Raw genomic sequence first — 24,638 nt, forward strand, 5'->3', positions numbered from 1 at the left:
TTGACTTATGGTATACTGATGATGGAAGCAGAGATGTTCTTACCTGCACCCACCGCATCCAAAGTGTCATTCATCTGATTTCTTCTAAATATGGTAACAGAGGTTGTGGAAGTACACTACCACAGAAAGTATGTCCAGATATGTCACTGGTTCACTGCTGAGATATTCCTCAAAGGCACTTAACAGTTCCTCCACCACTGAATGTGAAAAGGATCATGACCAAAACTGGGGTGATGTACTGAAAAGGCCCCAATTTTGGAATGCACTTCCAGGGCAGTGTTTGTTGACTTTTTGGCATGAGATGGAGAACCTTTTCCTGGACGAGGTGTTTTAGAACTTGCTGATTTCGTCTAAGACTTACTTACCTTGGCTACTTGGTTTTTTTGTATGTGATTTTTGTTACATGTTAAATTGTTAGCTGCTCCAAGTGCCTTTCAACTAGTGGAGCTCAAAAACAGATAGCTGTTTTATGTATAAAACTATTAGGGTTTTGTTCAAACTAGATGCCATGACATTAGGGCACCTGCTCATCACAGCTGTTTCTTTTAGTTTGTTTTTATTCTTTCCATTGGCTAGTTGAATCCAGTCGTAAAACATAGTTCCAAAGGTTAAGGAAAATATCAGTGCCATTCTTTGGGAGAGGCGTATGACATTAATCTTTAAAAAGCAGTGGCCACTACTGCTGAAGAAGTCAACTTTACATCAAGATTGTGGCCATCTCATTTACGTTTTGGAGCACTAAGTGGGACGTGGCTGTGGCCTGAGGCATTCTTTGTGGAAATAATATCAAAGCAGGCTGAACTACAGAGACCATTCTAGTTTCACTGATTGCAAAGTTTAGCTGTGATCCAAAATATCTCAACTATATTTGAAAATACTGACCATTTGTTCTTCTGGGCTTGTAAAGGTCTAGAGATGTTACACAATTAATTTCATACCAATTAGTGTCTCAGAATATAGAATTATGAGATACTGTCCTGCATTCCTCAAGTGTTTGATACTGTCCCCAACACATTCACATGAAGTCTGAGGTCAAATTTATGTCCATACACTCCTCAGTATGCTGATGATACCCAACTGCATTTTCATCTTCTGCTCATCCCAGAGCAGCTGCCTCCACTGTGAACCAGTGTCTAATGGTGAGTAATGGTGAGTGAGGGTAAATGAAATAATATAAATCCAGATTAGGCAGAGAATATGGGTGGTCCTCTTTATTTGAGGGAAGGTGAGTTCATACTAACTGCTAAAGCAATTTTACTGCCTGCAGTGCACATTGAAGTTTGCTACTTGGTGTTCAGGCGGTGCTTGTTGTCGGAAGTCCAGCATATCAGCTTCAGGTAAGTCAATTCTACCCTCTTCCTCAATAATTGGTATCTGAGCACTGTAATCCATTGAACTTCAAGAACTGACTCGTGATCACCCTTGAAGATGATGAGTATCAGATGATCGTATAGACCATAGCTACACAACTTTTGAACGATCTACAGCACCTGTATTATGGCTTCAAAATTTATCAAGATGGTGGTGATAGTCTATAAAATACAACCTTGCACTGAATCCCTTTTCCTCAAAAGGGAAAGGAAATAGCATATATAGCATGCTTCTAGACAGAGACTTTTGTGGGACGCAGGTGGCGCTGTGGGTTAAAGCCTCAGCGCCTAGGGCTTGCCGATCTAAAGGTCGGCGGTTCGAATCCCTGCGGTGGGGTGCGCTCCCGCTGCTCGGTCCCAGCGCCTGCCAACCTAGCAGTTCGAAAGCACCTCCGGGTGCAAGTAGATAAATAGGGACCGCTTACCAGCGGGAAGGTAAACGGCGTTTCCGTGTGCGGCTCTGGCTCTGGCTCTGGCCAGAGCAGCTTCGTCACGCTGGCCACGTGACCCGGAAGTGTCTCTGGACAGCGCTGGCCCCTGGCCTCTTAAGTGAGATGGGCGTACAACCCCAGAGTCTGTCAAGACTGGCCCGTACGGGCAGGGGTACCTTTACCTTTACCTTTTAGACAGAGACTTTGTATCAGAAACGGATTGTTTGGATTTAGTTTTTTCTGTGAGCACCACTGGAATGTGACTGTCCACACACTTCATGTTTCAGATTTTTTTCATAGGTATTCCACTATTCTCACTTGCACCGATGGACAGTCCTTGCTGAAATATTTACTTTGTTTTCTGGCCTCTCTCCTCAACCACTACTTCCCTGTCCTCTGCTGCCTTTTCCTGTTATGGGTGCATGTGTAGTTCTGTACTTGTGTGCAGGCATTTTCAAAAACAAATCTAGCCCGCCACCTACTAGTTAAAACCTCACATATGTTGCAATCTTAAGAATACAGAGCCCCAGAACTGGGTAGTGGAAATTCAGACATGTTTTCAGCATACAGTAATTAGTGAAATAGGCATGTTCCTCTTGTTTAGACTGCTGGTAACAAAATAACTAGGTTGTACTCATATGGTAACGGCTTGTTTTTACTTAATGGAATTTCTGCAGGAAGAGGAAATTCCAATTTTAAATGTTAAAAAATACAGGTTGACTTTTCATGATGATATTATGTGGACAATGTGAAAATCTTGTGTGAATCAACAGCACCAAATTCCACAATAAACCTTGATCTGGAAATAGTCACTGAAGTATTGCAGCTGGCAGAATAGGGAGTGAGATTTCTATATATTGGATTTGAAATTGCTCTTACATATGAAATTGTTTTATATATGTTTTAATGTTGATAGCTTTATCGTTAAAATGCTTTGAGAAGATTTATAGTAAGTGATTCACAAATGAAACAAAATAGCTAAGTAGACATTGAGTAGGAAAGGCAAAACTAGAACTAATAAAACCCAGTCCGACTGCATTCAAATATTCCATAAAGCCAAAAACTTGTTAACAGCAACAAAATCAAGCTTCTTCTATTATCCATGTGTTGTAACTAGAAACCACAAGTAGTAATCAGTAGCATATGTCATACATATTTAGGACAGCCTTCAGACAGGACTTGTTCCAGGTAAACCAGCAGTTTGCTCTGTAGAACTCTTGAAATCATCCTTTAATAATCTAACATAAAAGCAATAGATAAAATTCAGACTAAATTTAACATTAACTTGTCCACTACTGAATAGCACATTCCCTTAAAAAAACAAGCAAGCAAATTTCCAAGAACACGGGCAGATAATTCAGAACAGTCTTGAAAAGACTTATTTATTAAAGGAAGAAAAAATACCACTCACCTGAAGGGGTTGAATCATTCGGCATTATCACTTCAGCTTCTTTAACAGAACAGAGTTCCTCTTCATCTGAAAGTACCAAGAAAGCTTCTTTGGGCAAACTTTCGCTGCTTTCATGTTTGGCTAAAGAATTTAATGGGTTTTCTGCTTTATCTTCTGCATCAAAGTTAGGATTTTCTACTGGAAGCATAGTAGATTTGGGGAAACAACTTAATTCACCTGCTGGAGCCAGCTTTTCTAAAATTGGAATAATTTCCTCTGTTTCCATTGTGGCTGCATTTTCCAAAATGTTTTCTGCTGGTTCATTTTCTACAGCTTTTTGAGTGCTGGTCTCTAAAGGTTCTGCAGATTGAGTAGCTTCCTCCTTTGGATTTACATCTGTATCAATACTACTAGATATTGCTTCCTCATCAATGTTCTCTTTTACAAGAGTTTCCTTGGTACTCTTTTCTTCTTCCATAGGTGTATCAGGAGCAAGAGCTAACTCATTTGTTTCTACTGGCTCTACTGAGCTGTCATTAATATCACAGCTTACTTTGCTTTCCTCTTCAGGCTCGCTTGGTGTGGCTTTCTGGTCCAAAACGTCTTTTATACAATTATCTTTGTGGTCCAAATCATCATTGACTTTGACTTCGTCCTGCAAGTCATTATCAATATTACAGTCAAGCACCTGATTTTCAGGTTCAGAGCCTGGAGCAGTGCTAGCATCCTCATGTTCTTGCTCAGAAACAATGTTCTCAGGGGTCAGGGTTTCAAGTTTAGGAGTCAGGTCACTAACCTGGTTCTCTTTCACATCTGGACTTTTGGCATCCGTCAGTTCTTCAGAGTCCATTTTTTGTCCTTCAGAGTCAAGGCATAAATCTTCTATGCCATTCACTTCTTTGCCCTCAGTACATTCAGAAATGAGTAACAGGGAATTAAGATCTGAATCCCCGTTTTCATGTTTCCCATTTAACAACTTGACATCTGTGGTTTTCAGAAGTTCCTCCTTTACCTTATAGACACTCTCAAGCTGCTGCCTGTCACTTGCTCTCATGGTTTTGCGGGCCTTAAAAACCTTTCTTTGACGTTCTTCATTGTTTTCCATCTTGATTCTGTAAAGGTATACATTTTTAAGAAAAATGAATGTTAATGCAACACACACACGCGCACACACTTTACAAAGATCACATTGTTCCATTTTTCTGGCTTTGGTGTGGTTGGTACATCAAGAGCACTGGTATACATTTATTGTTATTGCAAAAAAAGTCTGTATATTCCTGCACTTATAAAAACAAAACATTACAAACACTACACTTCTCACTGTAAAAGGAACAAGCGTTTTACACATGTTCCCTTCACATCAACATCCTTTGTGGATGTTGTGACACAGAAGATCATAAATTGTGTAAATTATGAATATTTAATATGGGTCTTCGGTTTCCTTATCATGAGCAAACACTATTTTGCCCATAAACTACCAGCTGTTGATTCTGGAAAGTTCTAAGCACTTCAAACCTTCAAGTATGTGATCCTGCTGTCCTTCATATAGGAAAGAATCATACAGAAATCTTTAATTTCCCAACTGTTCTTCTAAAGCAAATACACTCACACACATATACAAAATGCATGAGGCTGCATGACTAAAAGCTTTGAAATATGTTCCCAAGGTAATAAATAGTAAATTTAATACCATTTTTTAAAAAAATAAATTGTAACAGAGTAATTTGTCACAGCAAAATGCATCTTTTCCCAGGAAATATGTTTTAAACAAAAAATGGGAACTAGATTAAACATGATGATTTGAAATGTGCCCTTTCCTTGGTGTTTTATTTACCATCTTGACTTAAAAAATAACCCACAAAGGTCAGTACACAAATATGGTTAATTATTCTATAAGCCTCAGTATGAAAAATATATAATTAACATGTTTTTTTTCCTAATTTGCTCTTTTGCAGAACATAACTTCTGAAGTAGTCAGATAAATGTAGGAACTTCAGAGTTCACGTAGGCTTGGTTCAAACATCACATCACCATTCTGAAATTGTGCTTTATAGAACAAATCATGTTACAGTCAAGCCACAGATGGTCAAAGAAACTATGGTTTGCCTTGTCATACTCTGCTCTCCTTCCATCCCACCTACTTCCTGCCTTTAGCTATCTCTCCACCCAACTTCCCTGACCCGTTTGTGGTGCTTAACAGCTGATACAGCCTCACCACATCACCATTTCTCCTCCATGGATTGTCTGTGAAAGCAAGGGTATGGGAAACTTGATTTTCTGCAACTGTCATCAAATAGTTGCTTTCCCCACCTACTCCTCCAAGAAAGAAGTGCTCATGCTCCTTTCCTTCTAGTCCTTTCCTCTGTAATCACACTTCTTATTTTTCGTCTCTCAACCAACCACCAGTTGTTACCATGAATTCATTCTGTTTAGTTAGGATCACCTACGTTGGAATTACCAGATTTCTCTGCTGTCAGCAAGGTTGAAAGGCTGCTTAATACAAACTTAAGTAGTTTCACCAGTTTGCTATAGTGACTGTAATGGCACAGAACATCATTTTCAACTTCCCCCCATATTTGACACCCATTCTTGGGTTTCTGCATTTTATTTTTGTGTGTCACTATCAATAATTATGGCTATTTTGAGCTGTGCTACTTGGAGAAAGTCATTTGTTTTTAAGACAGCACTTCATCACCACATTAATTTGTCAACCAAAGCCAATCAATCAATCACCCATCAGTCAAAATATCTCCAAAGCTATAGTTCAAAGAAGTTCCATTTAAGTTTTCAATTCCCTCTCAAGCCGCAGAAGCAAATCAAAGCAGGAATGGAACAGAGTTGGGTTCAGCAAAGGGAAATTATTATATCAGCCAGTGATGTCATCCTTGGGAAATATAAAATAAGAGTTGCTGAGAGCAGTTACATTTTCCAGAAACTCTTCCCTAGTCTCTACATTGCTTAGTGGGTGATTTGGACATGCCAATGAAACAAACCACACTTAAATCAGTTAAGGAGGTGCCAAAGCTCACATGCAATACTGGACCATAATTAAAGTCAGTAAAACAGCAACAAACCATGGTTTATTTTCCACACACAAACCATTGTTAACAAAGCATCATTATGGTACCAAACTGAGTTCACACGGAACACTAATAGGTTTTTTTATTCTAACTTTTATTTAAACTGTGGTCTAATGTGATGTGCAAAACAGACCTTGGGAGGGGATGTTTTTTTAAAATGGTTTTGTCTGCGCAAAACTCCTAAAACCATTTAGTTGAACATGCACCAAATTGCTCATCTTGTAATTCTGCCACAATTTTTTAAAAAAGAAACTCACATTTGCCAAATGGCTCCAAACGAACAAACATTGAAACAAGCATTGTAAACTGATATTGCATTCTCCCACCACAACTTGCCAACTTGTTATTTATGTAACAAAAACTGTTATACATACATAACTTTCCTAACAGAATGAATGTATAGAAGCTGATTTTCATTGTGCAGGATGAGTTAACAAATTCAACAGTTAAAAGGTTTCCTGAAGAACATTATTGAAGTTCTGGCTAGCTGCCTTAAACCTATTTAAATTTGCATTTATCATTAAGATATTTATCATTAAGATATTTTGACTGTCACACAAAAGTATTTAAGGCTTATCATGACAGCCATATTATGTGACCTGCAACTGATAATCATAGAAGCTAAAACACTTAACAAAATAATTGTAATTTTGTCCTTGTCATTCACTTATTTACGCAGAAATTTCTCTATATTGCCAAGGATCTAGATCTTTGTTGAAGGCATGCAACCCTGTCCATTATGAAATGTTTAAGTAATAAGACAACAAATGAAAGATGGTTTGCCAAGCTACCTATATATCATATGCAGTAAAGACAAGTTTTACAGTACAATTTCAATCCACATCCACAAGGGTGCACACTGTACCACTTAATAGAACTCAGAGTACTGAAGGAAATAGGACACACAAAGCTGTTGGGGATTTAGATCACACAGAGCACTTGAGATAATTTGACCATATTCGTGCAAGCCAATCAGCGGTTCTCTTTCATATGTTTTCTGGTTCTAGGAAGAGCAGAGGAATGGTAAAATTGTTTTCTTACCTGAAAATAGGTGTATATTCATTTGATTCTGGGAGATCATACTCATCTTATTCAGTGAGTAACAACTTCCATACTTTAAGCCTCTTCAAAAATGGTGTTATGATTCACAAGACCAAGTTCATAAGAAAGTTAAGCTAATTTCTGCATGTACACAAGGCAGTAGTATCTAAAAATATACTGCACTCTGAGAGTTTTGATCTCTTCTGGTGTAAGCGAGGATTCTCAAACTGCCCCAGAGACAACTGGTATTTTAATGAAGTTTATGTTCCAGTGCTGTTTGGTTTGATTCAATGCATCCAAACACACCTCTTATGGATATACCCTTATTGGTTGTGTGCCAAATAAAGAAGTATCACAGGAGAATTCAACAGCTTTCCTTCAAGAAAATGATGTTTTACAGTACAGCGCCTAATGCTCACTTTAGAAAAGTATACAAATGCATAAATAGTAGTGAATAGTACTGTTGTATCTAAACACCACACATTCTCCTTCCATAAGAAGTCACAGTAATATGCTAAACATTCTATCCTTTTGTATAAAATCACCGCAACCACAAAAGATTCCTCAAGTCATTGCTCCCCCCCCCCCCCAGTAATAAGCTACCCCATGTTTTAGTTGCAAGTGCTTATATGGTAAAAGGAGTGTACCACTGGATCTTAAAATGATACCCAAAAGGATCCTTGCTCTACCAATGAGGTAGTTTTCCTTCCCCTCCCCTCCCCTCTCCTCCCCTCCCCCATGTTTTTCCCTTAAGTGAGATCACTGCTGCATGGCAACAAAGAAAGTATTAGCATAGCTGCTGTGGATTAGCCCATAATCGTAAACTCATGTGAGCAGCTCCTGAGTAGCTGAAAAGGTTAGCCAATCAGCTGCTAGTATTTTGGGTTTTGCCTGGCAACAGGGGGGGAGACTGTAAAAGGATTCTCAAAAGGCAGCAACATAAGCTAGAATACAAAATGACTGCATACAGTGGTTCTCTACATAATATAAGTACTCTAGAACAGCATAGCCATTGCATTCGCAAAAGCATAGGGTTTGTCCAAAGCACTAATAGAATCTCTACAAGAATAAAATTATATAATCATGTAGCATTCATGGTAACCCTGCAACTTATTACTCCATATAATCTAGACAAGCAAAACTGACTTGCATGTAGTAATGTTTGCAAATAAATTAAGGACAGTCATTGGCCAGTGTATCTAGCTCTAGATAAAGGGTCGTAGATTCCAGCCTTGCAAAAACAGAGTACCGAACAAAATGTTCCTTTTCTAGAATCTGGCTGGAACATTTCCAAATTACCTATTAAAATTCAACTTTATGCATACCACACAAAGAAGATCTGGGAGCGTGTTGAGTTCATATGGAAGAATCAGTGTTCTAGATTAATTTTCATTTTCATATTTAATTTCATCACATTCTGTAAATACATTAGTTTTTCATCAAAAAATGCTATATATATATATATATATATATATATATTTAATAAGCTTGATTTGAGCTATTAAAATTATGTATAAATTTACAAAAAAAGAACAAATATAAATTTACATGCCACAAATGTTCTCTACTACATTAAATAAAAATGAAGTATATCTCTTTGAAAAAGAAAAGCATGCATATCGCCAACAAAGAGGAATTATGTCTAATTGCAAGTTAGCGCTTATGTATCTTATTTCTACCTCCTAAGCATTTAATTTAGATTGGGCTGTTTAAGCTATTGTACACAGAAAACTATTTTCTCCTTTACACAATATTCAGCATTCCAAAAGAACATTAACGAGGAAAAAAATAAATAATAGTAATAATAGTAATAGCACTCCTCCTCCCCCTTGTTCTTTGAGACCTTGTAATTTCTGAAACATACCCAAGAGGGAGCCAGCTGTAGCCACACTCAAGTTTGTGTGATCTTCACACAGGGAAAATAAATCGGCAGCTTGCTTCATTGTTACCGAGTTCTCTCTCTCCCCCCCCCCCCCCGTATAATTTTACCTTATCCGATTGGCTTGAGGAAGCAGATACTCAACTACCAATCAGGAGTATGCACTCTCATATCTGCCCAGCAACAAGAAAAAGATGTTACTACTGAACATTTAGATAATTTCTTATTTTCAGACAGTAACTGCTGTATAATTAGAAAACTTTAAATGCATAATCCTTTCAAATGTTTTTGTTAAAGGAGTCTGAAGATTAACCACCACATTTAACCGACATTTTAAGCATAAGGCTTAAAAATGGTTGCTTACAAAATTATACAGGAAAATATGGAACTGGAGGTTTTCACTGCAATTGATTTAGAAATGGTGAGAAACAAGTAGCCTAGCCCAGAGTTGAACTTACGTATGTTTTGTATAACTCAGACGTGCAACCTGCACATTCCCCTTCAGTGAAGGAGACATGAGAACATTCCATTCAACAGAAAAACAAAAGAAAAAGAAGTCCAGAGGACAAGCAAACCATTTACACTTCATTTTGCCTCAAAATTCAATACCAAAGTTTTGAAATTCTCAAATCTACAGGTGTTTTCAGACAACAGTTGTCTCCCCTAGTAGTTACCCATATGCAAGTTAGTCTACATTCTATACAACACACTACTACAGTGGTACCTCGGTTTTTGAACGTAATCAGTTCCGGAAGACCATTCTACTTCCAAAACATTCGCAAACCAAAGCATTTACTTCTGGAAAACTCAATACAGAAGCCGTGTGGCACATTCAATTTCTGAGACATTCAAAAACCAAGGTACCACTGTACTTCTTACTTCATCAGAAGCAACAGCTTTATCAGGCTGAAACGGAAAATGGAACACTGCCTCTAAAGTAAAATACCACAAAATAGCATGTGCAAAACTAATTATTTTCACACAAACATGCAGACATCAGCTCCTAGAGCTAAAAGAGGAATGGTAATACATGGCTTTTAATATGAAAACAACTCTCTGGTAGGTTTTCAGTTCCTAATGAAGATATATACTCATTTTAAAGAAGCAAGTTAATATTTACTTAAGTGATACTTAAAGTTATGCAATACTTAACATTACCAATGTCTTGCAAAAGATGGTAATGTGCCAAAAGGGAAAACCAACTATTATGTACTCGTACATCTTTTACCGATTTCTTCCATTCATGTCCTATAAACTGAGTTGATGCAAGTGTGACCTTTATATTTTGGTACTGAATATTTAAACTCACAATAGTCTGGTGTTATCTTTAGTAGCCCTTTGAGGTCACTAATAAAATTTCATGGGAAAACAGAAGAGAAAGGATGTGCAAAAAACACGGAGATTCAACATTAAGAAACTAGTATTTATAAAGAACCATACAGTAACGATAATTTAAATATTCTAGTGTGTAGAGACTTTAATGTTCATGATCGAAAAAGGCAATTTGAAAACCTTGCCCAAGGTGTAGCCAATTGATTTCTCAGAAACATCTTACTTGCATACTTCTTTTTTCTTAGGAGATTTCCTTTCCTCAAGGAAATGAAATGTATCTGTTTGCGCATGCACAGTCAAACACTGAGGTCACTGCCAACCTCTCACCAAAGTCATAAATGTGGGAAGTAGGCAGGACTACAAGTTCAGGCAGCGTGACAAATTAAAGCCTAGTTACAATACTGAGTTAGCTTTTCTCCCTGGTTTCTTACTTGCCTACATTAAAAAGTATAGTATGTTTTGCATGTGTAAATAATATACTCTAATAACGAGCCCCCTGAAGCCATGTTGTTATCTTATCAGCAAGCCGAGCAAGTAAACTTGACTTGTCTGATGTCAGACGACTGGACTGAAGATTTGCATAGTCACGCTGGTTGGCTCCTGAAGATCAGTTTGTAAAAGCCCATGAATACCAGAGGCTGAGAAACAGCAGGAAGCACAGAAGATCTGCCTGGCAACAAGGCTAAAAATAGAATCAGTACGAAGCACTGTAACAGTATGAAACCAGGAGCAGAGCACAACTCAAGCCTTCCTGCCTCTATATGCAAAGTTATACAAATAGAGGGGCATACTCTTCACCAAAGATTAACCCCTAATGCTCTCTAAATAGCATAGGCAGATCAGCATATATATCATGCATGCACAGCAACCTTTTGTGCACAGTTTTCACAAATGTACTGAACATTTATTCTCCCATCATATTTTGTTTTTTTAGAATTAAGGAAATACTTCCCAAATATCAGGTATGCAATTTTTGTAATTTTAGAAAATTATGCCAATTCCGTTAGCACATGTAAAGAACTATTCCAATTGTTTTCATTCACCAGGAACCAATATTAGAAGGGTAACTACCTGTTAATAGTCATGTTAATATGTCATCTTTGTATCATGTGTTTGAAATTAGCCAGGTGCCAGGAGCATTTTGCACCTATCGGCTACTTGCGACCACTACTTGCGACCACAAGTGAAGATGCCTCAGTGCTAGGATGGTGCCTGACATCACCATCTGGAGGCGCATGCCTGGGGACCATTGGCATAGCTGTCAACCGTCCCTTATTTGGCGGGAAACTCCCTTATCCCAGCGCCGTGTCCCGCTGCTGTCCCTTAAATTTCCCAGGTTTCAAAGGAAGCAGCTCCTCTCCCTCCCTGCCTGCCGGCCAGGGAGGAGGGAGGCTCCAACTGTGTTGCTTGGCTGCGTTGCTCACCCAATAAGGAGTCTAAGAACGACTGGGGGGGTGGAGCTTGCATGCCTTGTGCCGATCAAATCAGCCGGGTTGCCTGGGGACTCGCCTTTGCTCAGCGCTTCCCAGAGGAGAGGTGACGGTTTTCCTTGCTGCATCCCCTCTACCGGGTTGCTGCGTTGTGGGAACCACCGCTTGAGGCTTCGTTTGGCTGCTGGCGGGGCTTTCTGCCTTTGGCTTGGAGGGGCTCCGAAGTTGAACATACCTGTGCCCAGAAAATCCCTTATTTTGGCTGCTGATCCCTTATTTTTGAGGCTGCTGGTCCCTTATTTTCAAATCTGTAAGTTGGCAGCTATGACTATTGGATCTTGACTGTTTTCACACACTAATACCACATTCTGAAGAATTACATCAGTTATATTTTTACCTGCACAAGTAGAATGAACTTCAGGAACCGAAATGCTTTTTCTGTGCAGCCTGAAGCTTATCTTCAGCTTATCTTCAGTAGCTTATCTTCACTTCACTCCTCCAGTCTTGGGGTTGGGATATCTCAATCCAATGGCTCTCCAAGATCATTAGCGGTCTGGAGATCTGCTGGGGAATCCTGAACTCCCTGCTGCTCTTTCTGAGGTGCCCTCACGTTTGAGGTATGAACAGCACTGAATCCTAACCAACCAGGAGAAAGAGGCAGCCCGCCGCCAGGGTAAAGACAGAGGCAAATCACCAGATTTGCCAGTATGAGGGTACTTTTTAATTACACATTTCTTGGATATGAACATTCTTGTACTTTCTTAGATAACTGCTTAATTAATTAATTATTTGCTCATGTTTTACACCAAGCTCTCAAAATACTCATGAGGTTTGCGTACATGAAACAATATGCACAGTAGCTTTCTTTTAAAACATGGATTTACTGTTTGTGTATCTGCACAAACAATGGAAATGCTGACCTTGTGGTGAAACATTAAGAGTTTTAACTGGAATTCAAAGTCAACATGACACTACCATCAACTTCACTGGTGAGCAGGTGAGGAGTGAGATTAGCTACAGACAGGGAATGTTGCAATACCAACGTCCCTGCATTTATGTGTGCCCTACTGACACATGATTACGTATACAGTTTATGCAATTTCACTTATGTGTGCAGGGCCCCCAGAACACAGCCCCCAAGTGGGGAGTCACCTGTAATGAGCGTTTGGATAGTGGGAAGTCTGAGATCTGTCAAACTGAGGAGAATCATTCATATGTTTCAGAAATTAGTGGAAGCAGGAGAGTTTGTACAAATGCTTCTTCCGGTAATTGGTGGTAACAGCTTGAATCCCAGCTTCCATGAGCAGAATTTCACTTAAAAAACAGTTTTTTGTGTGTGTTTTTTTACTCCCATGTGCCTCAATAAGACACTTCTGATGGCTCAGGGGCTCTCTGGAAAATAATATGTGATGTGACATGGAGCGGTTACAGTAGAAAGGGTAAATCAGGAAGTCACTATCTGCTTGCCCACCACCACTTTTGGATCCAAGCTATCGTTAAAAGTAGGCTAAGTGAAAAGCATACTTTTAGGATCCCATTGTTTTTATCTTTTTTAATTGTAGTAAGCTTGAACTATTTGTTGCAGCGGTAGTGGCACTGGTAACAAAATCAGACACAGGATATTATGATTTATATGTTAAGGTGGCTTCTGTAATTGTTTTGGCCCTGACAAAAGGCACTGTACATTACTTTTACAGTTTTAGTACCGAACTAAAATAAGCAGAAGAACAAATAATAATAATAGAGTTCGGAAAGAGGCCATTGCTGATTGGTAGAATTTATGTGTTGTATGCAAAAATCCATGGCGACTCCACTTAAAATAACTCCAGTAGCAGGTCTGGGAATGGCTTTCTCTCTGCCCAAGACCCTGAAGAGCTGCCAATCACAAGTTTCCAGTTTTTCCAACCTAATGTCTTCCAGATGTTTTGGACATCAACTTCCATAATCTCTTACCACTGTCAATGCAGACAGGGGATGATGTAAATTTTAGTTTAAAGTATCTGGTGAGCACTAGATTGAGGGACCATAGACTACTAGACAGTACTGGGATAAATGAGCCATTCATCTTAAGGCAGCTTCATACAAACTTTCAATTCACTGAATTTTCAAGAAAGACCAGAGCCTCTTAATTTGCAAAAAAAATGTACAAGGCCTGTTCCACTATTTCAAATAATATTGCTCACATGCTTTAATTCACCACTTTCCTTGATTTTTTTTGCCTGGTGCTTGTATCATTTAGAGCCAATATTTACTTCCATAAGAATACACAATCATATTTAGCTCAGGCAGAAGGAAAGGTTTAACCTAGCAATAAATCTGCCTACAAAATGAGTGGTTCTGATGTGCAGATGTACAGAAGAAAAGAATATACTCTCAAAGCTTGACTGCTGCATAGTATGAACAGATTATGATGGCAGGATAATAGGCAATACTGAAGGAACATCCTCACAACTGGCTCAGGCAGCAAAGAATCATTTTTTTGCCCATTAAATGGATGGAATTACAAGTTTGCAGAAACGAACAACATTCTGAAACAAAACCAAGATTATTTCCATTTTAAAACAAATCAATATGATTTACCCATCTTTTTTGATGATGCAATTTACAATCTTAAGAAAGAATGATGACAGAGAATCCTGCCCAGACCAACACAACCAGGGACTGAAATGTTCAGGGCAGAGATGGAACCAACCGTGTTCATCAGATAGCTTAGCTCTGGTTCACCAAAACTGTTTGCAATACTTAACTTTAGCTTCTTTTTGCTACCACAACATCTTTTTTATGATACAAAAACTATTGTACAAAAAAGGCTCATCAGAGAACTCACAAATGTATCAGTGTTGAAAAGTAAACTAAAATTAGATTCTAAAATAAACTAATAATTGCTCATAGTAATAAGCTTTCAACTGAGCAGCCCACAAAGGAAGTATTGCTGCTGCAGTTAAGATGAGCAATTTGCACGAAGGGCCACAACCTATAACAGGTATATTGCCATAAGTAATTTACCTTTTACACTTGTTATTCTTCAACTAACATTTGGTTGCTTTTTAAAATGCAGGGGTGGGGGGGACTGCTACTCTCAAGTGTGAAAACAGTAACTAAACCCTTGAAAAAACTTTGACAGAGATAATAATCAACTTGGGCTACTGATTTTTTTAAAAAAATATTTTGATGTCAAATTTCCAGCACTTCTCCATGCACTCCTGAGGGCTAGAAACATCAGGATTATCTGTGAATCTCAGAATTTTCCTGAGAAGCTAAAGGCTGAACATAAGCTTTTTGAGAGGGAGGGTAGGATCAAAAGGTAGTCCATATTTTATCACCCATGCCTGTATGTCAATTCAGATACCATACCATTGCAGTCTCTTTTAGCATTTTTCTTAAATATACACAACAACTCCCAATATTTACTATTATTTATGTTGAAGGAAACTACAATTTCCCGCCAAATGGACTTACACTGATAACAATGTGGATTGAAACAAACCCCCTTTTATGACAGAACCACTAACTTGCTCAGACATCTTATTTTAGAACCATCAGTTCCACAATAATCTGTGACTCTTCACAAACAACCCCAAAAGCTCACACATATTCTCCTACAACACAGCAGAGCATACAGCTTTTAAAATTCATGATTTTTTTTAAAAAATGTAGTAAGTTTGCAGTAAGATCTTGCCAGGGCCTGTGAAAATGTTATGAAGGAACTGGTTGTCTTACCTGGAGGCAGCTTGACATACATCAAGAGAACTTCCTCCTCAGCTCAGCAGCTTACATATCAAAACAGTAGAAGAACACTTCTAGGTCGGCCATCTTGAGAACAAACCTTATTTGTCTTCACACAAGCAAAACATACTGCACTTTAACTAAAACCTGACTACTGTGTGACCTTTCCTTTAGTCACCCACATCTGTGGAATAGCACATGCTGAGATTTTTATTTACACAATAAATGCTCCTCGAGGAATTGCATTAGCTCTTATAAAGCACATAGTCTGCAAATGCCAGCTGCAATGGAAAGTCTTCAGAATGAGCCTATTTGTACTGCTTGCTGCAGTGCTAGCAGTTGCCTGCCCAGAAGCGTGTGCAGTGCGATACCTCCCTTATGCCATGCAGAAGCAGAAAAAAATGCATATCAGAACTCAACAGAAAGCAGTACATTAAACCATATAGAGAAAAATCAGTGTCTGGATGCAAGTCTTGCTTCTGGATTTATTACTCTTAATAAAACTAACATATCCTTAAACAATATACTATTATCTACTACAATTCTTCAGTGCAGGAAACAAGCTTGGGCATTAGACAAGGCAGAATCCATGACATAACCCAAAGCCAAGCCAGAGTGCAGTTATAGCTGTACATAAAAGGGCCTTCGTTTTGTAAAACAACTGCTGCAGGATATTGCAAGGTAAAACATCCCCTGTCCTCCATGTCCAATGACTGGTTCTGAACATGCCATTTAACAGTTTGTTGACAAAATGCTCAAATAAGAATGAGATTTACTCAATACTTTCACATATCTAATAAGTTAGTGTTTAACACATTAAATAGTTCAACTTGCTTTGTATGAAAATGCATGGATTTATCGCTCATCTTTGATTCCTAAATATTCACATAAAATTCTGTAATAAATATCAGTTGCTCTAGCCTCAGAAAATTCCAAATATGATCTATTGCAAAACATCGTTTGAAGTTATGTATACTTCACAAAACAAGACAATTTAGCTTACTGGAAAATATATGTTCTTACTTTTCTCTCCCTTTATACTCCATATGACTAACAACATAGTATGTATCTCTTTTCCAGTCAGTTTGAATTTTGTAGGCTACGTTTCTAGAAGTGTATTAAAATACAACTTTATCAAGGGTGTAATGTTGATGAAATGTAAGCCATATTTATTTCAGTTAGTGGGTCCTTTTCATTTTCAAAACTCTTGAGAATACCAATGGTCACAACTTTTTGAAACAAGTTACCTCACTAAAACACCATTGTGGTTTGTGAAAAGTCGAGATCTTTGGATCAATTTTATAAAGATGTATACTGGGCGGTGTGTTATCATTTAAACACTGAATATTTCCTGTAATTGGCTAGGGCATCTTTGTGACATACCAAATAAGGGGGGGAGGGCTGCAAACTGACCAGAAGCCTGGGTTTCATTAATCCCTTTGATAATGGCTAATGGTCAGAGATTACAAGAGCTGAAGTACAACATCTGGAGGGCCACCCTTAAAAGAACTCTGTTTTTTTCTTACTGGTAATTCAGCAGAGAGGTATAAAATTCTAATCCACTTTATAAACTCTTTGTGGGGGAAATGGATTGAATATGGGATATATTAATTAATCAGCTGATAGGAAATGACAAAAATTATCAATCTGAACCTATTTATGATTTAAATATCAATTACTGCCAAGTTCAGATCTACAGTTACAGCAGTTTCTAGTACCTATATATGTGGCCCATCTCTTTTGAGCACTTAATCTGTTGGACAGAATTACAGGATCCTTTCAAAAAGTTAAACCGCTGTGTGTAAATGCTTAACAGAACTTTGTAACAACTCAGAGATGTGTGGAATAGGGGATTAGAAGGTATCACACAGCCTAAACAATGGTATATTACTTGTGAATCTATATGGCATGTTTCCTTAGACTTGCAATTGAGCAAGATCCAGGCCCCCCATCAAGATTTCAAGTACATTGGGCTCCATCTCATTTGCATAGGAAGGCATTGTTCTAATACAGATGTTGGAGGTGTAATACTGAGAATGCCTAGTTGAGGCACATTATATGGGCTTGCCCAGTGATATTCTTTTTGGTCTGGTGTTGTTATCGGCATCATTTTGTACTGGTGAAATCCATGACATCTTCAGATTTTCAAGTACTTCTAAATTATATTATAATTATAAATTATAAAGTATGGGGATTGACAGAACTTTGTGAGCCCTCATTGTCATTAAGAGATTTGTACTTCAAGTCTAGAGGGGTAAATATCCACTGTTTATTACATAATGGGCCATACATGCATGTGTTGGGTTGAAATAAACGACAGACAAATGGCAAGTGTCATATGGGAGGCATCTCTCGAGCATGTCTCGGGGAGTCCCTTTTATTGAATATTACAGCATTGCCACATATGTGCTTGTTGCTGATTGGTCAACACAAATACAATGCAAACAATGCAAAGGTTGCATATAGGCATTAATCATCAATAGATTAAAGGTTGGGAAAGGGAACACAGAATTGGACAAGCGTGAAAACCTCCTTATTAAACTATTACTAGTGATTGATATAGCATTCATCTGTAGATGTGGTCAACCAAGCACTAAGAACAGGTCAGGATGCAATGTCTCATGAACTCAATGTGGACTGAACATTCTAGGGTGATGAAGGAATGTCTCAGCTTAAAATGGTTTAGCCAGAGTCATGTATAGAAGCAAAACTTCCCATCATGCATGCATGATTGCGTGTCATTCAGATACACCCAAATCGGTTGTTGCCTGTACTTGCCACCATCGTTAGCACCAAGCTAATAACTTTTTGTTCACCCAGGGAATTGGTAATTAAGTTGCCTCTGACTGCTCATCTTTTAGTTAGATGGATAGGACTTGTGCTTATTAATATATTGCCGGGTGAACACATTTTATACGTTTTTGCACTGTTCATTGTTTTAAATTTTACGGATTTTACATTGCTTTTATTTATTGTATTTTATCTTATTAAATTGTTTTGAGACTTGCCTTCTGTATAAAGTGACTGACAAATGTAATAAATAAAGTTTTTAGATGCTTTAACTAATGTTTTGTGATGCCCATAGTTTAATGCTTTTGCACACTGTCCCAGGCTCCTACAGAAAGAAGGAAGGGTAGCACTTAAACACAAGAAACAATAACAATATCAAGGGATCTGTAAATAAATCATTATCAATGTGGCAGGGTAAATGCCTTTAACTCAAGTAGCCAATAACTTCCTCTAAACCTTTTCTTTAGAAGAAAGGTTTTGCTGGAATAAAAGAATTCAACAATGCAGTCAAAGTGAATTTTGAAAAATGAACTCATCCCAAAATCTGAAAAAGAAATTACTTAATAATTCTGTATAGTCGTCGTCGTCGTCATCGTAGTGAGGCATCTAATCATAAGCCTGCATTTTTATCAAAGCTTATATGTTTAATCAGGGCTTGTATTTTAAAAATGAGCTTAAAGATCTTCAAATGTTTCATGCCAGGCAGAAGACCAGCTGCCTAAGAACCTTGGCAAAATGTTTTTACTCCTAGACAAGGGGGCCCCCTGATTTATAGCAGAAAACAATTCTCAAAGTCGTAAAAAGGGAATTACAGGCTGAGAGCCAAGGTTACACTGACCCTACAAATTAAGGGTGGATAAATAGTAAAATGAGCCATATCTTCTTCCTAAGGTTAAAAAGGTCAAGAGCAGTGAAAAAGCAACTGGTCTGGCTGGCAGAAACAGAGCATTTTTGGGAAGTCTTTTCTAAAGCTGTTTCTTTCTTAAACTAAGATCCTTTTAAGATTTCTTTTCCTTTTAAAAGGTTATTTATGTATTAAATATATTAGTTTAAATATAATTATGCAAAGGATTTAAGAAATGCTAGATTCTTATTTCATATAGTTGGAAGAGATCACAGGGGCCATCAGCCACCAGCCCCCCCTTGCCAGACAGGAGACACCATCGAGCACTCCTGATATATGGTTGTCAGGCCTTTTGTTTAGAAACCTTCAAATGAAGGAGATCTCTCAATGTTGATGTGAACTCAAAATCCTTGACATATGTTTAAGATAAAAATTCAAGATTAATCATCTGTTTTGGAAGGCAATAGGGCAAGGAGGGCAAGAGGTGAGCTGGTAATTAAGATTCCTTGTTGAGACACATGTAAGATATATTACTACTTATTTGTCATTTATAGATAGAATATATAGCTTTTTGATTCCCATAAAAGGGCAAGAAGGAAATGGGTGTATCTTTTGTGATTGGTTCTAGCAAACAGCCAATAGGAATTTTAACCAGGCTGATTGGACAGAGGCAGCCACAGGAGGAGCAAGGGGGCTGGATTAAGGAAATATAAGTGCTGGCCAGAATGGCAAGAGGCCAGGCCAGAGCTTGGTAACCATATACCACTGTGCCTCATATTTATTTGTCTGACAAATAAATTATTATTTTAATTTCTCTATTGCTGCGTTGAATATTTCATTCCAGCTAAGCGTTAACCACAAGCAGGGTGCTACAGTAGTAGTAGTAGAGGTAGCAGCAGCAGCAGCAGTAATAGTATTATTTATACCCCACCCATCTGGCTGGGTTTCCCGAGCCCTTCTTGGTGTTGAATCTTCGGCTGGGGCATTTTTTAAGAGGGAGCTGTTGTTGATGGTGGTTTTTTGGTATCTTTATTTTGGATCTTATTATTTACATAGAAATTGTTTAATTTGGTTGAGTACTTTTTCATGTTATGTTTGTAGTTATGTAGTTTTTTTTCTTCACTGCCTCTATTGCATCTGCAGAAAACAGCAGCAGGAGACTCTTTCAGGTGGTTCACAATTTAGCGGAACCACCTGTAACATCGGGGCCCAGTACGGGCCACATGTTCTCCTGCAATGATTTCGCAAATTTTTTTGCAGATAAAATCGCTCAGATTCGGGAAGAAGTAGACTCCACCGTGGGAGCAGGGCCGGGGCGGGAGAGTGCTAGAGTCCTGTCTGGTCAAGTTGTGTGGGATCAATTCCAATCTGTTACCTCCGAGGATGTGGACAGGCTGCTCGGACGAGTGAAGCCAACCACCTGTCTCCTGGATCCTTGCCCATCCTGGCTTATAAAAGCTAGCTGGGAAGGACTGGGCGATGGGCTTCGTGGGGTGGTGGAATGCTTCCCTCCGTGAGGGAGCCTTCCCAGACCCGCTGAAAGAGGCGGTTATTAAACCGCTTCTTAAAAAACCATCTCTAGATGCGGCCACGATGGCCAATTATCGCCCAGTCTCAAACCTTCCATTCTTGGGCAAGGTGATTGAGCGAGTGGTTGCTGAACAACTCCAGGCACGCCTGGAAGAAGCGGACCATTTGGATCCCTTCCAGTCGGGATTCAGGCCTCATCATGGGACTGAAACTGCCTTGGTCGCACTGGTTGATGACCTCCGGCGGGCTAGGGACAAAGGTGAGAGCTGTTTCCTAGTTCTGCTGGATCTCTCAGCGGCGTTTGATACCATCGACCATGACATCCTTCTGGACCGTCTTGAGGGGCTGGGAGCTGGGGGCACTGTCATACAGTGGTTCCGCTCCTTCCTCCTGGGCCGTGTTCAGAAAGTGGTGGTGGGGGATGAGTGTTCAGACCCCTGGGCTCTCACTTGTGGGGTGCCTCAGGGTTCTGTCCTCTCCCCCATGCTTTTCAACATCTACATGCAGCCGCTGGGAGGGATCATCAGGAGGTTTGGGCTGGGTGTTCATCAGTATGCAGATGATACCCAGCTCTACCTCTCTTTTAAATCAGAACCAGTGAAGGCGGTGAAGGTCCTGTGTGAGTGCCTGGAGGCGGTTGGAGGATGGATGGCGGCTAACAGATTGAGGTTGAATCCTGACAAGACAGAAATACTGTTTTTGGGGGACAGGAGGCGGGCAGGTGTGGAGGATTCCCTGGTCCTGAATGGGGTAACTGTGCCCCTGAAGGACCAGGTGCGTAGCCTGGGAGTCATTTTGGACTCACTGCTGTCCATGGAGGCACAGGTCAAATCTGTATCCAGGGCAGCTGTTTACCAGCTCCATCTGGTACGTAGGCTGAGACCCTATCTGCCTGCAGACTGTCTCGCCAGAGTGGTACATGCTCTGGTTATCTCCCGCTTGGACTACTGCAATGCGCTCTACGTGGGGCTACCTTTGAAGGTGACCCGGAAACTACAACTAATCCAGAATGCGGCAGCTAGACTGGTGACTGGGAGCGGCCACCGAGACCATATAACACCGGTCTTGAAAGACCTACATTGGCTCCCAGTACGTTTCCGAGCACAATTCAAAGTGTTGGTGCTGACCTTTAAAGCCCTAAATGGCCTCGGTCCAGTATATCTGAAGGAGCGTCTCCTCCCCCATCGGTCTGCCCGGACACTGAGGTCCAGCTCCGAGGGCCTTCTGGCGGTTCCCTCACTGCGAGAGGCCAAGTTGCAGGGAACCAGGCAGAGGGCCTTCTCGGTGGTGGCGCCCGCGCTGTGGAATGCCCTCCCATCGGAGGTCAAGGCGATGGACAACTACCTGACATTCAGAAAACATCTGAAGGCAGCCCTGTTCAGGGAAGTTTTTAATATGTGATATTTTAGTGTATTTTTCATCTCTGTTGGAAGCCGCCCAGAGTGGCTGGGGAAACCCAGCCAGATGGGCGGGGTACAAATAATAAATTATTATTATTATTATTATTATTATTATTATTATTTTATATATTGCAAGATGACTGGAGTGTGGCTTTAACTTTGGAAAGGCGGCCTACAAATAAAACGATTGACTGAATTTACCAGTAAATAATGGAATTTGGTCATTAGAAATAATTTTCATTATTTCTCAAAGGATTTCTAAAATGTTTATCAACTTTCTCACATTTGATTTATTATGCAATTTTGTTCATTTAAATAATGATAAGCTTATTGCCTAGCATAATTTTATAGCTCTGGTAAATGTTGTCGTTCATAATTGGCCCAGCTTGCAAGTCTCTCTCTTCTGGATTTTACCTGATGCCCACCATATGGAATACTGTCCTGAATAGTTCTAGGCAGAACTCACTGTGAAATGCCTGAAGAAAGACTTTGTAAATTTCTGTGGCTTTGCTTACTAATCCAATTTTAGATAAGCAATGAAGAAAGACATCGGTCCAAGTAGACACTTATATTACTAGTTCTCTTGCTATTTTGTCCATTTCTTCCTTTCAATACTTTAGTTTAATAATAGTTTCTAATAATAATTCTGTCTGAAAAGTATCTGCATTTCAGCCGTGTTTTATCAAATATTTTTCTTGAGAAAGACTTCATGCCAGACTAGCAAGGAACCAGAAACTAATTGGAAAATACAACAGGCATTAAGCAGCAATCTGTAATGGCAGTATCACTTGCTTGAACACTTAAAATGCTCAGAACTTTCCAGAAAGGGTGGTAATAACTAGGCAAACCTTTGTCTATGAAATGAAAAGCAAAGAGGTCCACCCTCAGTTTACACTTTAAGAATCCAAATTTGCACAATAAACACAACACATGACCTATAATTTTCCTCTGGCTCATTGTTTTTTCTAGAAAAGCATCAAAACAATGTACTTGATGGAGGGTCATTGATTCAGTTTTATGAGATGAGTGTATATTTGATTTTGGCTGTATTGATGCCATTAAAATATGTGAATGTATTTTAAAGTTCTTAAAATGATGTTTATTTTAAAAGGGACACATAATATAACCCTTTAAAAACAAATCATGTTTTATTCAACCTAGTTTTAAAAGGGTAATCCAATAATGATTTTTTGGAACCCAGGAGTCATGTAACATTTTGGCAGTACTATTTCAGTGTTAATGAAATGATCAGTTTGGAGACAAAACTGAATTAAATTTATTTGCTTTAATTTCCAGCAGAATTTTACCCCTCAGATTCTACAAGGGAGAGGAGAATGAATATTATGAAGCAATAAATGAAAAACCTATGTGGATTTTGCAAGATCAGTCTACCATGCAGTTTCTTGCCAGCACCTTCTTGAATAATCCATATAGATTTTGAACAAGTCTATAACTATTAAGATGGTAACTATTATGTTTGTTTGTGAATATCAGACCAATCAAAATACTTAAGCAGTTCCAAGCGCAAACACAGCTTTTGAAAGTCAACGCCATCTCATTAAGGGATCATGACAGCGGAAATGGTTTTCATTCTGCATAAAGGGCAAATCATCTTGCAGTGCTGATGCTGACAATATTTTTAAATCTCAGGAAAAATGGGAAATAATGCAAACCCCAGAATCAGACTTTTACAAACACTCTCAACAGGCTGCATTTAACCTGAAGACAAACTAATATTTTAAATAAAAACATTTCATGACTGTCACTTTAAGTGTCTCTTTATAAAGTCAGTTAAGTACTAGAGACACAAACAGCCATCAATCTGGTTGTGAAACATCATAAATATAAATTGTTTCACTATCTGCGCTCTCCTTAACACTGTAATTGTTATGCTGGTCTTCCCTGAAAGTGTATATTTATGACATAAAACTCTTGAAGATAGTGTGCAAGCGAGAAGATTTTGAGAAGCCAATGGCCCTGCAGTCAATATATTTGGGGATGATTTAATCTGATCTGATTATATTTCTATACTGTACCACTTTTCATTCAAATGAATTCCAAAGCGGCTTACAAACAATAAATAATAATATGATAGAACATCACAAATGTGGCATAAATATATAGAATATGAATAAGATGACTACATTAGAGAGATTTAGGCAAAGTGGTGCCTAAGCTAATTATTTTACACGCATTATAAAGTTAAGTGCAGTTGAATCCTATTAATTCAAATGGTAGAGTCCTGCTGAAATCAACAGCAATCAAAACACTTAGCCTCAGCTGCATCTCACACAAAAATATGAAACATACCTGAAATTTACTTATCCCACAGAGTAATAATTGAATCCAATTAGGCATGAGGAACCTCTAGCCTGTGGGTCACATTAATTACTAA

General features: G+C 38.9%; 1 protein-coding gene across 10 annotated transcripts in view; it reads right to left on the minus strand.

The window, feature by feature from the left end:
• ATF7IP (activating transcription factor 7 interacting protein) overlaps positions 1–24,638 on the minus strand; it is a 74,450-nt gene that overhangs the window by 33,132 nt on the left and 16,680 nt on the right. For 8 of the 10 annotated variants that reach the window (XR_013843034.1, XM_079993372.1, XM_079993371.1 and 5 more), the window contains exon 2: positions 3,213–4,303. Coding sequence is in view for 9 of the 10 variants with exons in the window: in XM_079993370.1 (XP_079849496.1) it covers positions 3,213–4,303 (1,091 nt within the window). In the remaining variant the exon portion in view is untranslated. Of the gene's footprint in view, positions 1–3,212; positions 4,304–7,312; positions 7,848–15,673; positions 15,699–24,638 lie in introns of those variants that run through there. The other 2 variants (XM_079993368.1, XM_079993375.1) reach the window with 2 other exon arrangements.

This window comes from Podarcis cretensis, assembly GCF_951804945.1.
Source record: "Podarcis cretensis genome assembly, chromosome: 10".
In the NCBI taxonomy this organism is placed as follows: domain Eukaryota; kingdom Metazoa; phylum Chordata; class Lepidosauria; order Squamata; family Lacertidae; genus Podarcis; species Podarcis cretensis.